This window comes from Chrysemys picta, chromosome 1, assembly GCF_011386835.1.
Source record: "Chrysemys picta bellii isolate R12L10 chromosome 1, ASM1138683v2, whole genome shotgun sequence".
Lineage (NCBI taxonomy): Eukaryota > Metazoa > Chordata > Testudines > Emydidae > Chrysemys > Chrysemys picta.
Window position 1 is genome coordinate 74,214,549 of NC_088791.1, and position 14,281 is coordinate 74,228,829.

General features: G+C 39.6%; 1 protein-coding gene across 1 annotated transcript in view; it reads left to right on the forward strand.

Annotated features, from left to right (window-relative positions):
- Window positions 1-14,281, forward strand: part of ACSS3 (acyl-CoA synthetase short chain family member 3) — a 118,873-nt gene that overhangs the window by 17,632 nt on the left and 86,960 nt on the right. The window contains exons 2-3 of the mRNA XM_005279151.4: window positions 1,996-2,140; window positions 13,438-13,626. Of these exons, the coding sequence (XP_005279208.2) occupies window positions 1,996-2,140; window positions 13,438-13,626 (334 nt within the window). The remainder of the gene's footprint in view (window positions 1-1,995; window positions 2,141-13,437; window positions 13,627-14,281) is intronic.

The following is a 14,281-nucleotide window of genomic DNA, read 5'->3' on the forward strand; positions in this document are numbered from 1 at the left end:
ACAAACATAAACCACACTACACTGCCCAAACTCCTATAGCCTTCAGAGTTTGGTTTAACAGAATAAGATCTGTATCTTATGTTTTTAACCCACTCTGGGCCAGAGGGAGAGACGCTAAGCCTCCCTCTGTATTACTCGGTCTGCTACCACTGAGGGTTCATACACCAATTATACAAATCCTTCCCCGGATTAGATCCTTCCCCGGATCAGAGTGAGAAACACTAAGTTCTCCTCTTTAGCTCAGTCTTGCTACGTCTGAGGGTGTATGTACCTCTACAACACAATTTAAACCTAAACTCCTATATCCTTCAGAGTTTGGTTACTTAACTGAAAGTTTACACTCTTTTTCCTATAGTGCCAGGCTTGCTAAAGCTGGCGGTGTGCACACCAGTTTTATAATAACTGTGGATTCTATGCTTGCTCCCCCTTTCGCATTCTCCACCAAAACGTTGTACTTAAAAGTACTGCACAGGATCTTTTGAGGGGGAATAAGGCAAAACGCCACATTTATTAGTAATACATGTATTCATTAACACTGTATCATATGCATATAATATATTACACTTACACTCACACACACTCCACCAAAATGTTGTACTTAAAGTACTGCACAGGATCTTTTCAGGGGGAATAAGGCAAAACGCCACATTTATTAGTAATACATGTATTCATTAACACTGTATCATATGCATATAATATATTACACTTACACTCACACACACACACACACACAAACACACTCCGTCTTGTTGTTACCAATTAGTTGCTCCCCTTAACTTCACTGGCCAGGTGAGTTAGATGGGGGAGGGGGTGGAGTCGGGCTTCTGCCGATCCGGATCGACAGAAGCCCGGCTCCACCCCCTCCCCCATCTAACTCACCTGGCCAGTGAAGTTAAGGGGAGCAACTAATTGGTAACAACAAGACGGAGTGTGTTTGTGTGTGTGTGTGTGTGTGTGTGTGTGTGTGTGTGTGAGTGTAAGTGTAATATATTATATGCATATGATACAGTGTTAATGAATACATGTATTACTAATAAATGTGGCGTTTTGCCTTATTCCCCCTGAAAAGATCCTGTGCAGTAATTTAAGTACAACACTTGTTTACCCATTTTTGAGCAAATTCTGTTTGATTTGGGGCTTGTCTATACTTACAGAGCTGCAGCTGCATTGCTGTAGCGCTTGGTGAAGATGCTACTGTCACGGAGTGTGGGGGAACTCAGGGCCCTGCACCCCCGGCTTCCTGCGATTCACCATGACTCTCAGCCAGCCAGTAAAGCAGAAGGTTTATTTGGATGACAGGAATACAGTCCAAGACAGGTCTTGCAGGCACAGACAACAGGACCCCCCTCAGTTAGGTCCATCTTGGGGTCCCAGGGCATCCCAGCCCCCCTTGGGAGGTCAGAGCCATCTCTGCCTCCCAGCCATCTCACCAGCCAGCTTCCAACACTCTGCCTTCAGCGACCCCTCCCACAGCCTTTGTTCAGTTTCCCTGGCCAAGGTGTCACCTGGCCTCCAACCCCTTCCTGGGTTCTCATGTTACATGCTCAGGTATTCTCCTTCGGGCAGTCTCCCATCCCCCAGTGCAGACTATCCTAGCCACACTCCCCTGTCAGCATTCACAGACCACAGTAAGAACAGTCCCAGTTCGTCACAGCTACCTATGCCACCAGGAGAGCTTCTCCCATCGGCGTAGATACTTCACCTCCCTGAGCAGTGGAAGCTGTTTTGATGGGAGAAGCTCTCCCACCAACGCATGCTGTTTACACTGGGGGTTAGGTCAGTATAACTATGTTGCTCATGGTGTGGATTTTCCACACCCCTGAGCAACTTAGTTATACCGACATACGTTGGTAATGTAAGTAATCTAACAGCAGGGGCCTTCTGAATTGAAGACAGTATTTCATCAGTTGTCTGACTGAATGTTATCTCTCCTCCCCAGAAATTAGTCTAGTTAGTTTAGAAAGATTATCTAACACTGTACTTTTTCTCTTTTAGGTTTGTGGATGGAGAGCTGAATATTTGTTATAATGCTGTAGATCGTCATGTTGAGAGTGGACATGCAGACAAGATTGCTATTATCTATGATAGTCCTGTAACAAACACTAAACAGGCTATCACTTACAAAGAAGTTCTTGAACAGGTATGGTTGACAGAATCCTGTTTTTTACAAACAGATAGGAAATAATGTCACATTTCGTGACACGCAGATATTACAGAAATGTGTGAATTAGAAATAACATAGCCATATGATTATCTTGCCTTTCAAACTGCATTTAATTCTTTTAGTTGAGTTCTATTCTGATTTATAAACCTCACTAAATGTACCCAATAGAGCATTGTTTCTCTCGCTTCTCTTCTCCACTGGTTATTTAGGCAAAACATCTGCTGTCCTGTTTTGTCAACATCTTTCTTTCTCTCTCTTCCCCCCCCCACCCACTTCCATAGTCCATCTTGAAAAAGAAAAATGGTATAGGTAAACATTTCTTTAAAGTAACTTACTGTCATCAACAAAACTACTCTTCCAGTAGTGATAGCAATAAGTTTGTGAAAAGAAAAGCATATATCTTGACCCAGTACACCAACAAAACATCATAATTATAATTTAAATATTAAAAGGACAGAACTCCTAAAATATGTGCCTCATCCACCAAATTCTAGATCATCATGGAAGTGAAGGTTTTCTCATGTGTTTACCTAGTAAATCAGTTAACAATGAATAATTGGTGAAAACTGGCATATGCACATGGAGATGTGTATGGTGCCAGAGAGCTGTACATATGCAGAAAATATCTGTCTTCCAAGTTCTATTAGTAGGTTTCACAGATCCTAGTGAGGGCCTCCTCCTGGTCATCCACTTGGACTGCTGTGAGGGGAATACAAGCCTCTATTGCAGTTGGTCTCAAACTTTTTTATTGGCGACCCCTTTCACACAGCAAGCCTCTGAGTGTGATCTCCCTAATAAATTAAACACACTTGGTGTTAAATATATAAACATTATAAATGCTGGAGGCAAGCGGGGCTTGGGGTGGAGTTTGACAGCTCGCAACTCCCCATGTAATAACCTTGTGACCCCCTGAGGGGTCCCGACCCCCAGTTTGAGAACCCCTGCTCTATTGCTCTGGATCCATGGAGCCTGTATGGTGTTCAGCCATTGCCCTAATATCAGAGTCTCTAAGTGCACTCTAGGGTACAGATCTTCTATCTGGCACCCCCTTTTGAGAGTTGGAATCTGTTCTCCACTTGCCTAGCCCATGGCACAGTGCCGGCTGTACAGACTCGCTGGTACTTAAACACCTCAATTTCCCAGAACTCCACCCAAAAGGTGTGAAGGTTCTGGTTTACAGTCTGTCTCTGGGGCATGCATTAGTTGTGAAGCATTACACTTTGCACACACTAACACCTTTATGCTCTCTTATACTTAATCATGGAAAGCAAAAGAGATTATACAAAACAGTAAATGTTACACACATCCCTTTCTATCACACCCTTCCCTTGGAAATCCTTGGGGATCAACTGTATCCTGGGGGCTAGGGATCCCCTCATGCAGGTGATTATGTGATGGGTGGTCTCTCCCTCTTGGAGCCCTTTATCCAGCTCCTATGACATGATCTCACCTGCCCTATTCTTTCCCTTCCTGTCTGGTTCTCCGTATTCCTGTGTGGTTGTTTTTTTAAACACCATCTGGTGATCTGCTCTTTTGTTCTGCTCCTGAAAGTTTCCAGTGCTCCTCCCTTCAGAGGAGTCAGCTAAACTGGATTTCTAAGGCGGCAGCTCACTCATTGTCCCAGATGTTTGCACCTCAATAGACTCGTTGTCTTAAGCACCTTTTATTGTATCTGTCTGCTGCATACCAGCTACAGGGCCTGTCGGCAACGGTGGGTCTGTATATATATAAGCACTCATGACTCAGGTGTTTTTCATAAAACAACTGTGACACTGGCAGACCAGGTGCCAGCTCATGCCAAGGACTCTAGGCCTCACTGAACACTGACAAATGCATAGCTGGAAACCAGTCTGACTTACCTGTGTGTTGGTATTGTTAAAATGGGTATTAGATTTATAGAAAGAGGTTTTTTGTTTTGGATTTTATGAACTCCTTGTGAGTTACTGCATGCATTAATTTCACTTATAGTATCTGTTTCATGTGTTATAAAGTAATATGCAAGTATTTGCTTTGTAACTATAAAAGTGGTTGCTAGGAAACTGGAAACCCCCACAGGGAGGAGAGCAGCATTAACAAGTGTGAAATGCTAGTTTACCACTGGAGGTGTCATCTCCTGCCTAAAACAGAAGGCCCATAGACACCGGACAAACCATTATGGAACCTCAGACTTTGTTGCTTGCTCCCCCAGTCCCATGAAGAGGGGATGGACACAACCGCTCATCCCATCACAGTTTGAACACTGGGGAAAGGGAATAAAAATCTCTGACCCTGAAGATTTTGTATCAATATGTTTCTTGAAACTTGGAGGGGGTAATATTTCTTAGCATAAGCAAGGGATCCCCAAGCTACTTAGCTTGGATTAGCCCTAAAGAATAAATAGCGCTTGCATATTACAGCAGTTTCTATTACTGTTTTTAAACCCAAGACTGTAACCCATTTATGTGTCTATGTTTATCTGCTTCAACCTTGTAAATAACTCTAGTTTATCATAGGATTGTCTACAAGTGTTGTCTTTAGTGTGAGGTCTAAGGTGAAATTGACATGGGGTAAGTGACTGATCCTTTGGGTCTGGGAATAACCGGAACATTTTTGTGTTAAGGGATCATCTATCACAAAAGCAAGTTTGCCATGGCAAGATAGATTGGAGTACCCAAGGCTATGATTCCATGGTTAGGCTGCGTAGTTCTTGAGTTCACACTTGTTACTTGGTTGGTGAGATCTAAGTATAGAACTCTCAACTGATTTGGGGTTTGTGCCCTGCTTCTTGACTATCTCCCATGAGGTTGGCAATCACAGTCGTGAGCCACTCCGGACAGCTTGACAACACCTTCACAATATAATCAGAATTTATAAGTTTACAGACATAACTCTGATTCATCACCATAGGTATGAGTAATATCTAGATTGTACTATGGCAGTGGGTTCTTTCTGTTTTTAAAAAGGTGTGTATGTTCTTAGAATCTTGTTTGTTTTGTTTGAACCTGAGATGGATGGCCTCTGAGTGCTTGGAGTGCTGAAAGGATCCTGACCTGTCTGGCAAATTACCTATTTTTTTGCCTAGCTGGGAACAAATTTGAATTCTCTCTTAGTTAAAAATACAGGCTGCTTACCAGATAGTGGGGAAAGGCTGCCTATACCCTAGAAAAGAGGCTGGTTGAGGATCTGAAGGTAGGTTCCATATTTGGGAGGATTCATGTTCACTGTGGCCTATATTTATAGCATAGCATCCTTGCCTTGGCCAGTCAGCTCCTGATAAAAACCTCTATTGTAAGGGTTTTAAATATTACGGTACATTTATTTAAGTGAGGAAAATACTTCGACAGTGTGGATGCTAATGTCTGACTAATAAATACTGTAGTTAATGTGCAGATTTTTATACAGCAATTGGTAATCAAACTGGATTTCTTGTTCCAGTACTATGTTTTAGCCATTTTGTTTTGTTCAGTTATCTTTATCAGCTGTGATGAACTCTAAAGTAAACTTCAGTGAGGTAGAATGAGACTCCCACATTGTCTTAATGATTGCAGTGTCCAAGATGCAATTCAGGTTACTGTTGTAGTGAAATTGTTCCATGGAAAAAAGGTATTTACAGCATAATTGTGTATAGTGTTCTGAAATGTGTGAATATGTTTACAAATGTGTAATGTACTCACATTAAAATAGTCCAGTTTGTGAGTTTTCTGTTACTGGCTTTAGGAAAGGAAAAATCGTGTAGTTGCAAACATTGATACACATCACAGCACTTCTCTAACCCTGTATTGAGATCTACAGAAACCCTTCATTTTTATTGATTGACTGTCAAGATTTTTCAACCAACATACACTATAGTGTTGTGACTCAGCTATTCATGTACTTCAACATTTATTGATAAAGTATGTCTCTTGTTTATTTGTTTTTAAATAGCTATCTTAATGATGTAATATCCCTGTGTAAATCCCATCCAGTGCACCCCGTTTGCAGTAATTTACTTTGAAAATCATTTGAAATGCAGCTCTTTCCTTTTTTGAACCTGAAATTGATGTTCAGTTTCCTAGGTTTGTGGCTGTGTATTCTGTCCAGGTCTAATTATAGCTTTGGGAGAGAACAATAGTAATAAATAATAGTATTGTAAAGAAGAGAGAGCTGCACAAATTAACTTAAACATCCTCTCCCCACATTTTCTCCTCTTTCTAACAAATCAAGTCAACAGGGAGCACTAGTTAAAAGCCCGAGTATGTAACCAAACTCACTCTGAAGTCAGCAGGTCATGGAATGCTGCCTGTAGTTGAGTCCTGTCTAAATATTGTCTTTGAATTCCGTACAGCTTATGCATGTGTTCTAATTTACACATTTTCATGCCCTTCTGTCATGTGAAGGAAAGAATGTCAGATAAATATACACTACAATTTATAAAAATACTTAGTCTACTGCTAAGACTTTTGAAGCTGTTGAGTTGGGGGTTATATAATACCTGATTTCCCTGAAATATTCTGTTTTATGCATGCTATCTTTTTGTATTTTTTTTGTTTAATCTTACATTGTATTTTACTCCTGTTATATTTCTTACAAAGGACCATATTTTAACAATAAACTTATAATGGAAAACAAATCCTTTACCCATTTTGACCCATTATGCATTGTTACTAACCCTCTCGTCTTAAAAATCAAGAGATTTGGTATATAAATCATGTTGTTGTTTTTTTTTTTTTTTCAAACATAAATCTCTCTATAGATAGGCAGCTTATAAATCTCACTAGTGGCTTATTTAATTTCTAACAGGTCAGAGCTCTTTACAAAAACAATATTACTGCATCCAAAAATGCTGTACCAAAAACTTTTAAAAAATCCTACCTGTTATCATCCCCATGTTGCTGTTCATCTCAGTTTAACGTTACAATGACAGCGATTGGGATGACGACATCTGCTGGAGTGCTGTGCATTTAGCAATTTCTGGTAGCTGTTGGAAAGGTTTCAGTTCATAGCAGGCAAGAACATTTGTTTTTGTTACAAGTAAAAGAGAGAAGACTTTGCTGCACATTCTAGATCAAAAATGGTTTCTCTCTGCATTAGGGAGACTACATGCTCCACCCTAGCCTGATCATAAGGGAGAATCAGAAGTGTAGCAATCAATTTCAAAAGAGCTGGATACCACTTTTCTTGTGTCCCCATTTTGTTAAGATCCAGGACTTGCCTCCCCCGCCCCTCCACTCGTTTAGTTTTAAGCAACAGAGAGTCCTGTGGCACCTTTAAGATTAACAGAAGTATTGGGAGCATAAGCTTCCGTGGGTAAGAACCTCACTTCTCCAGAGGCAGGTATAAATCAGTATGGAGACAAAGATTGTCTCCATACTGATTTATACCTGCCTCTGGAGATTTCCATTACTTGCATCTGAAGAAGTGAGGTTCTTACCCACGAAAGCTTATGCTCCCAATACTTCTGTTAATCTTAAAGGTGCCACAGGACTCTCTGTTGCTTTTTACAGATTCAGACTAACACGGCTACGCCTCTGATACTCATTCAGTTTTGTTACTCCTGTCTGGAAATCAGGCAGTTCAGAACCTGCTTGATACTGGTTCCACACGTACACAATTGTTTGTTTTTTCACCCTCAGATTTCATTGCAGATGGAAATCATGTCAGTAGATTAAGAATTGTATCTTCATCATAATGCAGTTATTTAGGCAGATGTAGCAGTCCAAACGCCTGAAGAATGTTATCTGTTAGTGGTAATTTTTTCATATAACTTGACTGCTGTTTTATCCGACTTAAAACAGTTACTTTTTCCTATCATGACATTTAGGAGTCAGAAGAGAAACCAATAACATTCTCCCATGGAATGTAGTGGTTAGCAAAAAACAGAATTTATTGCACTTATTGAACTGCAAATGCAGTCAGTTGGTAACCCATATTTTGCAATGGCTTGGCAAAAAAGTACTTCAGCATTTGTAATCTTCTGACCTTTTCATGATGGTTATTTTTCCTATGTTTTAAAGTCACATAAAACAGCAGTCAATTCCATGTACAGGGGTGCTAAAACAATTTTTATAGTGGGGGTGATGAGAGCCATTGAACCAAACAGTAAACATTGTATTTAATGGAAACCACTTCAAGCCAGGGTGTATGACAGCACCTCTAGTTCCAGCACTTATGTCTGTGTACTGTTTGCTCTAACAGCATCTTTCACTGCAAGCTGTGCAATGTGGGAAACATAAGGCAATCTCAAAACCAGCAGAAGATCTGCTTGTGGACATTTTTTATTATTGTAATGGTAGCACAAAACGAAAAGAGGAGTACAAGCAATACCAGCACTGGTGTGATGCAGACGAGCTTCAACTAACAAGACAAGGTGAAACAGGGTGGCTCAGTCTCGGCCAAGCAGTAGCAAGATGTAATAACCAGTGGGAGCCCCTTAAAGCCTATTTTGGAAGGTGACTTGTCATTAAAGTGACAGATGCCAGCACCATAGACTAAAGATTTTAGTATCTAGTAAAAAGATTTGGTAAGAGCCTCGCTATGGAAAGATTAATGGATTAAACAGTTGAATATTTTTATACTGAGATTGAGAGTCTTGAATCAAAAAAGAGAGAGGGATGGACATGGAGGAGAGATTATGAGGAAATGAAGACAAGAAGTTTTATCTCATGAGTGTTAGAAGCTGAGTCAAAAATATCTGCCCAGTATTAAAGCACTGATAGGAAGAAGAAAAAAAAAAAGATAAGGGAGAGATAAAAGTGCCACTAGAAACTGGCCTTATTCATAGTGTCGCTGTCTTGATGTTAAAAATTGAGTGATGCCTTGAAGAAATATAAAACTTGCTGCTTCTGTTCAGGTTTTATTTCCTAATCTTTAGGACATCAACTAAACTGCATTGTCTGGCTAAGGCTGAAGAAGGATAGGAGAAACTGGATGTGGTTTTAATTAGGTCCGGACTTTATTTTTAAATGTTTGGGAGTACCCCACAGATAAGTTGATAGTGCAGGTAATTCCATAATCATTTCAGTATATAGCCGGGGGCTTCCATGGGCCCTTCTGCTTAGCCATCCTGGCCCCTAGCCAACTTGCTGCTGTGACCTCACCATCTCTCCCCTCCCAACTCAAATGAGGGTTCAGGGGGATTAGGACCCTGAATACCAGTCATAGTAGCCCCCAACCCCTCCTCCCTGTTTCTGCTCCTTTAAAGAATACTGCCTTTAAATCCTTTACCAATCCATTTTATTTGATCACCGTGTGCCTCCTCTATGTACCTGCTCTGGATATCTGCCCTGGGTTGCAACATCATATTTACTTGCATCAAATTCCAGTTTCATGTTCACCCCACTAAGCCCCCCCAGAATCCACTGTGGGGAAGGCATAAAACCCCCACTTTGCCTTGGCCAATCTGGCAGTGAGAAAAAAATTTCCTTCCCAGCCCCCTCCCTCCCCCTCCCCCCTCCCCCGCAAGAAAGGAGCAACTAGCACAGTGCCCACAGCGGATCTTGATAAAACCCAGTATTTCAGCACTATTTCACCACTTCCAGGAGGGTGTGACCAGAGTCCTGGGGAGCCAACTGAGGTCACTCAATTAGGGCAAACTGCAAAGAATGGGGCAGACAATCCCAAAGCTGGTGGATATTCCAATACTTAGATTTTCTAAGACAGCACAAAACAGCTTTTATAATACCTCTCTGGTTACCCAGAAGCCAACAACATAGTTCCCTTAAAGTAACCCAGCCTTAGGTCTCCATCCAGATGCCCAAGTCAAATATGATGAGGATTACTGAACATCTTGTTCATTGTATAAGAAATTTCTACCAATCCCAAAGGATTGGACACATTACCTCCCACGTTAATGAATATTCCAGATCTTACCCAAATACGTGCTTACAGCCAATTCTTATTAACTAAACTAAAATTTATTAAAAAAGAGAGTGAGTATTGGTTAAAAGATCAGTATATTTATAGATATGAGTACAGTTCTAAAATTAGATTCATAATAGAGATGACGAGCTTCATAGTTGCAAAGAGTTCTTTCAGAATTGGTCCATATGTTATAGTCCAGTGTTCATATTCAGAGTGAATCCAGATTAGGACTGGAGAGCTCATTCTTACGATTTAAGCTTTCCCTGCATGAAGCATCAAACAAATCTGAGATAAAAAGGATATGGGAAAACTTCTTCAGAACTTTTAACAAAGAAATGAAAATGTCATTTTATCCAGTTATTTTTTTTCTTTTAAACAGAGTGATTGCTTGAATGTTTCAGAATTGCCATATCAATCTTCAGAGCCAAATAAGCCTGCTCCATAGTGTTCTGCATTTTTCTAGGCTTCTACAGTCGAGTACAATGCTTCTGTGGCTGTGTTTGTGGGGGAGAGGGGTGGGGTGAGAGAGAGGGTGCAAAGAGTATTCTCACAGTTGTGCTGCTGTGCAACAGCTCTGGGACCAGCATAGTATGGCTTAGGCAAACAGGTACTGTACTAGTCTACTGTCTTCAGTGACAGTCATCTCTCCAGAGGGTGCAGACCAAACATAACTGGGTACATGTGGCAAATATGGTGGGATTCCTGCTACGACATGCCCCCTTCTCCTCCTCATAGGTTTGTGCTTTACAATGCTTCAATAAAGGTCCAGAAGTGTCTAGATTGTAATTTTTTTTACATATAAAAACCTATGTTGAAAGACTTCTAAGGCTGAAAAGTCAAGCATTCAAAAGGTAGGAAATGCTGGAATTAAGCTTGTGTGTGCATTATGATAGTCTTTAATGACAAGATCACAAGCTTTATTTTGCACAGAACTCCTAGTTCAGGATGCATCCTGCTTACTAATTGGATAATTAGTTGATATTTCTTTTTATCCTCATTCAGTGTGTAGCCCCATATTTTTGTACTGCATACCACCTAACCTGCGCACTGAATACAGAATTATTAATTAAATGTCATTAATTACCACTTGGGCTGCTTTATTATGCTCATTCCCATAGAATGAGTGCTTCTCAAGCATTGATTACAAGGATTAATCTTCACAAAACCCCTGTGAGATGAGTTGGTGGTATTATCCCTGTTTTACAGTTACAGTTTGGCAGAGTTGTAAGCAACTAAAAACGTGGTCTTATAATGGAAAGTATTAGATAACTCCACCTATAATTACTTTTCCCAAGAGTCCCACCTAAAATCTTCTGTGAATACCAGATTATTTGGCTAGCAAAATGGCAGGTGAAATTCAGAGTTGGTAAATGCAAAATAATGCACATTGGAAAACATAATCACAACTAAATTAGCTGTTACCACTCAAGAAAGATCTTGGAGTCGTCATGCGTAGTTCTCCTGAAAATGTGTGGTAATGGTCAAAAAAGCTCACAGTGTTCGGAATCATTAGGAGAGGGATAGATAAGACAGAAAATATTATAAGGCCTCCATATAAGTCTATGGTACATGCACACCTTGAATACTACAGGCAGTTCTCGTCTCCCCATCTCAAAAATATTAGAATTGGAAAAGGTACAGAGAAGGGCAACAACAATGATTAGGTGTATGGAACAGCTTCCGTGAGGAGAGATTAAAAAAGGATGGGACTGTTCAACATTGAAAAGAGATGATTAAGAGGGGGGGGGGATATGATATCTATAAAATCATGAATTCTGTAGAGAAAGTGAATAGGGTAGTGATGCTTACCACTTTGCAAGGCACAAGAACCAAGGATCAGTTAATGAAATTAGTAGGCAGCAGATTTAAAACAAACAAAAAGGAAGTACTTCACACAATACATAGTCAACTTGTAGTACTCATTGCAGGGGATATTGTGAAGGCTGCAAATATAACTGGTTTAAAAAAAGAATTAGATCAGTTCGTGGAGGATAGTTCCATCAATGGTTATTAGCCACAATGATTAGGGGACTCATCCTCATGCTGTGGTTGTCCCTAAACCTCTTGACTGCTGGAAGCTGGGACTGGATGACAGGAGATGGATCATTGGATAATTGCCCTGTTTCTTTGAAGCATCTGGCAGTGGCTGTGGTTGGAAAACAAGATACTGGGTTAGATGGACCATTGGTCTGACCAAATATGGCCATTCTTATGTTCTTACCAGTTGTCATACATTTATGAGTGCCAACGACAGCATTTCTCTTCAATAGTGCATCTCCAATTTTCACAGTGTATTAATGGTGTGGAATTAGTTATATCTAGAATGATGGAGACATTTATTTCAAGTTAAGCACTAAAGTTAACCCCCCAAAAATAATTAAAAAACAATAAACCAAGAAAAGATGCCTACCTGTTTCTGGTTAGCATATTATATGAATTATCCTCAGCGACCTTGTAGCTGTGGATAATGAATCCCTAACACTTAGTGGTTTCTTTTATACTGTACAAAGAATTGTGTAAACATTAATAAATCCTTACTATAACCTCTCAGTACTAACTACGTGCCTCACGAGGGTAAATAATTTGCTCATGAACGTACAAGTCACTGGCAGGGTCAGAATTAAATTTCAGGAGTGCCTGACTTTCAGTCTGATGCTCGGTCTGTTAAACCTGTCTACATGTCTAAATAATCTGGAGGTGGGAGGAAAAAGTGATCTCTGAAATTAAATGGATCACCAGGATGTTGGGACAGACACAATGTGGAAGAACTCTTATCCAAAGGATTTAGAAATTAGAGAATACAGAATATTGGGAAAATATTTGGCATCTTCTCTATTGACTTGTGCCCCCACTTTGCTACGTTTTAATGAAACTTGGATTATGAACAATTATGAACAATACTTTCCTGGCTTTTTTCATATTAGTTTAGTTTAGTAAAATAAACCTGGCCTCCAAACATGGTCTTATTTTGTATGTCTCACATAGAATTTTTTTAGTTAATTGTAACAGCAATATGAGTAGCTAATTAAAATGAAATCACTCGAATATTTGAAAAATCTTTTCTCTTAGTTTTTTTTCTTTGCTGTACTTTGTAAAGCCACTAATGCCAATATTTTTGATCAGTTTTTTCATCTTTACAGAAGATGCTGCTGCATTCTCTATTTTTTTTTTCTCATCTGGACTAAATTCATTGACCTTGTATTGGATCTTTAATTTTATGTAGCATTCCTGTGGCTTAAAGTGAAAAGCAGCATTAATTTTTAAGTAATCTGTACCAGTGATTCATGGCAAGATCAATGATAAAATGGTCAAGTATGTTGTCCAATTATTGTCTAATATTGACTGTGTTCCTTTTTGTGAGATGCCACCTAAACTGGAAAAGCAATTAATCTGTTTATTGAGGTGCTTGCTTTATACATCTCTTTATCATTAACCTGAAAATTTTGCCTATACAGGTCTCCAAGTTAGCTGATGTTATGGTGAAATACGGTGTGAAGAAAGGAGATTGTGTTGTCATCTACATGCCCATGATTCCACAGACAATGTATACCATGCTGGCATGCGCAAGAATAGGAGCCATACATAGCCTCATTTTTGGTGGATTTGCATCTAAAGAACTTTCTAGTCGCATTGATCATGCAAAGGTAACAAACATTTAGAAAAACAAAGCCCACCGTAAATTATAGAAAATAATTGATTGCAGATCAATTGCTTTTTCCAGTGATTGTTATATTTCCCCTTTTATGGTAAATAGCCCTGTTTTGTTGACAGTACATAGTATCAAAATGATCCTTGTGCAGAGTGTTATGTTATATTTTCATAGCAGATACTGAGTTTTAATTTTTTGACCTTTGAAAGTCTGACTTTTTATCATGCTGCTCTCTATGCTTAGAACAAACATCCTCCAGTGTGGCAACCATTCTACACTCCAAAATCTCGGCTTGAAACCCACTTTTCACTCAGCCTTCCCTTAATTGTCTAAGATTCTGCAAACTGCCTACCTTGTACTTCTCCTTTTTGTTTGTTTTCCATCTGTCCATATTATGTTGTGAGCTATTCCGCTGCAGATTATGTTCAAGTACACTATGTGGTTATAAAGTATCATTCATGTATGACACTGTATACTGTAAGTATTACCTAGCAATTTCTATTAGAAATGAATAGTGCTGCTCAATTTTTTAAAAATGTTGATGATTTATTTTGTGGGAATTACAGTTGGAAAAGAGGGGGCAATCACAACAATTTCTTGAAAATTTATTTCTGCTTTTTCAGCAAGCTAGAGGCATGAATTTTAAGCTT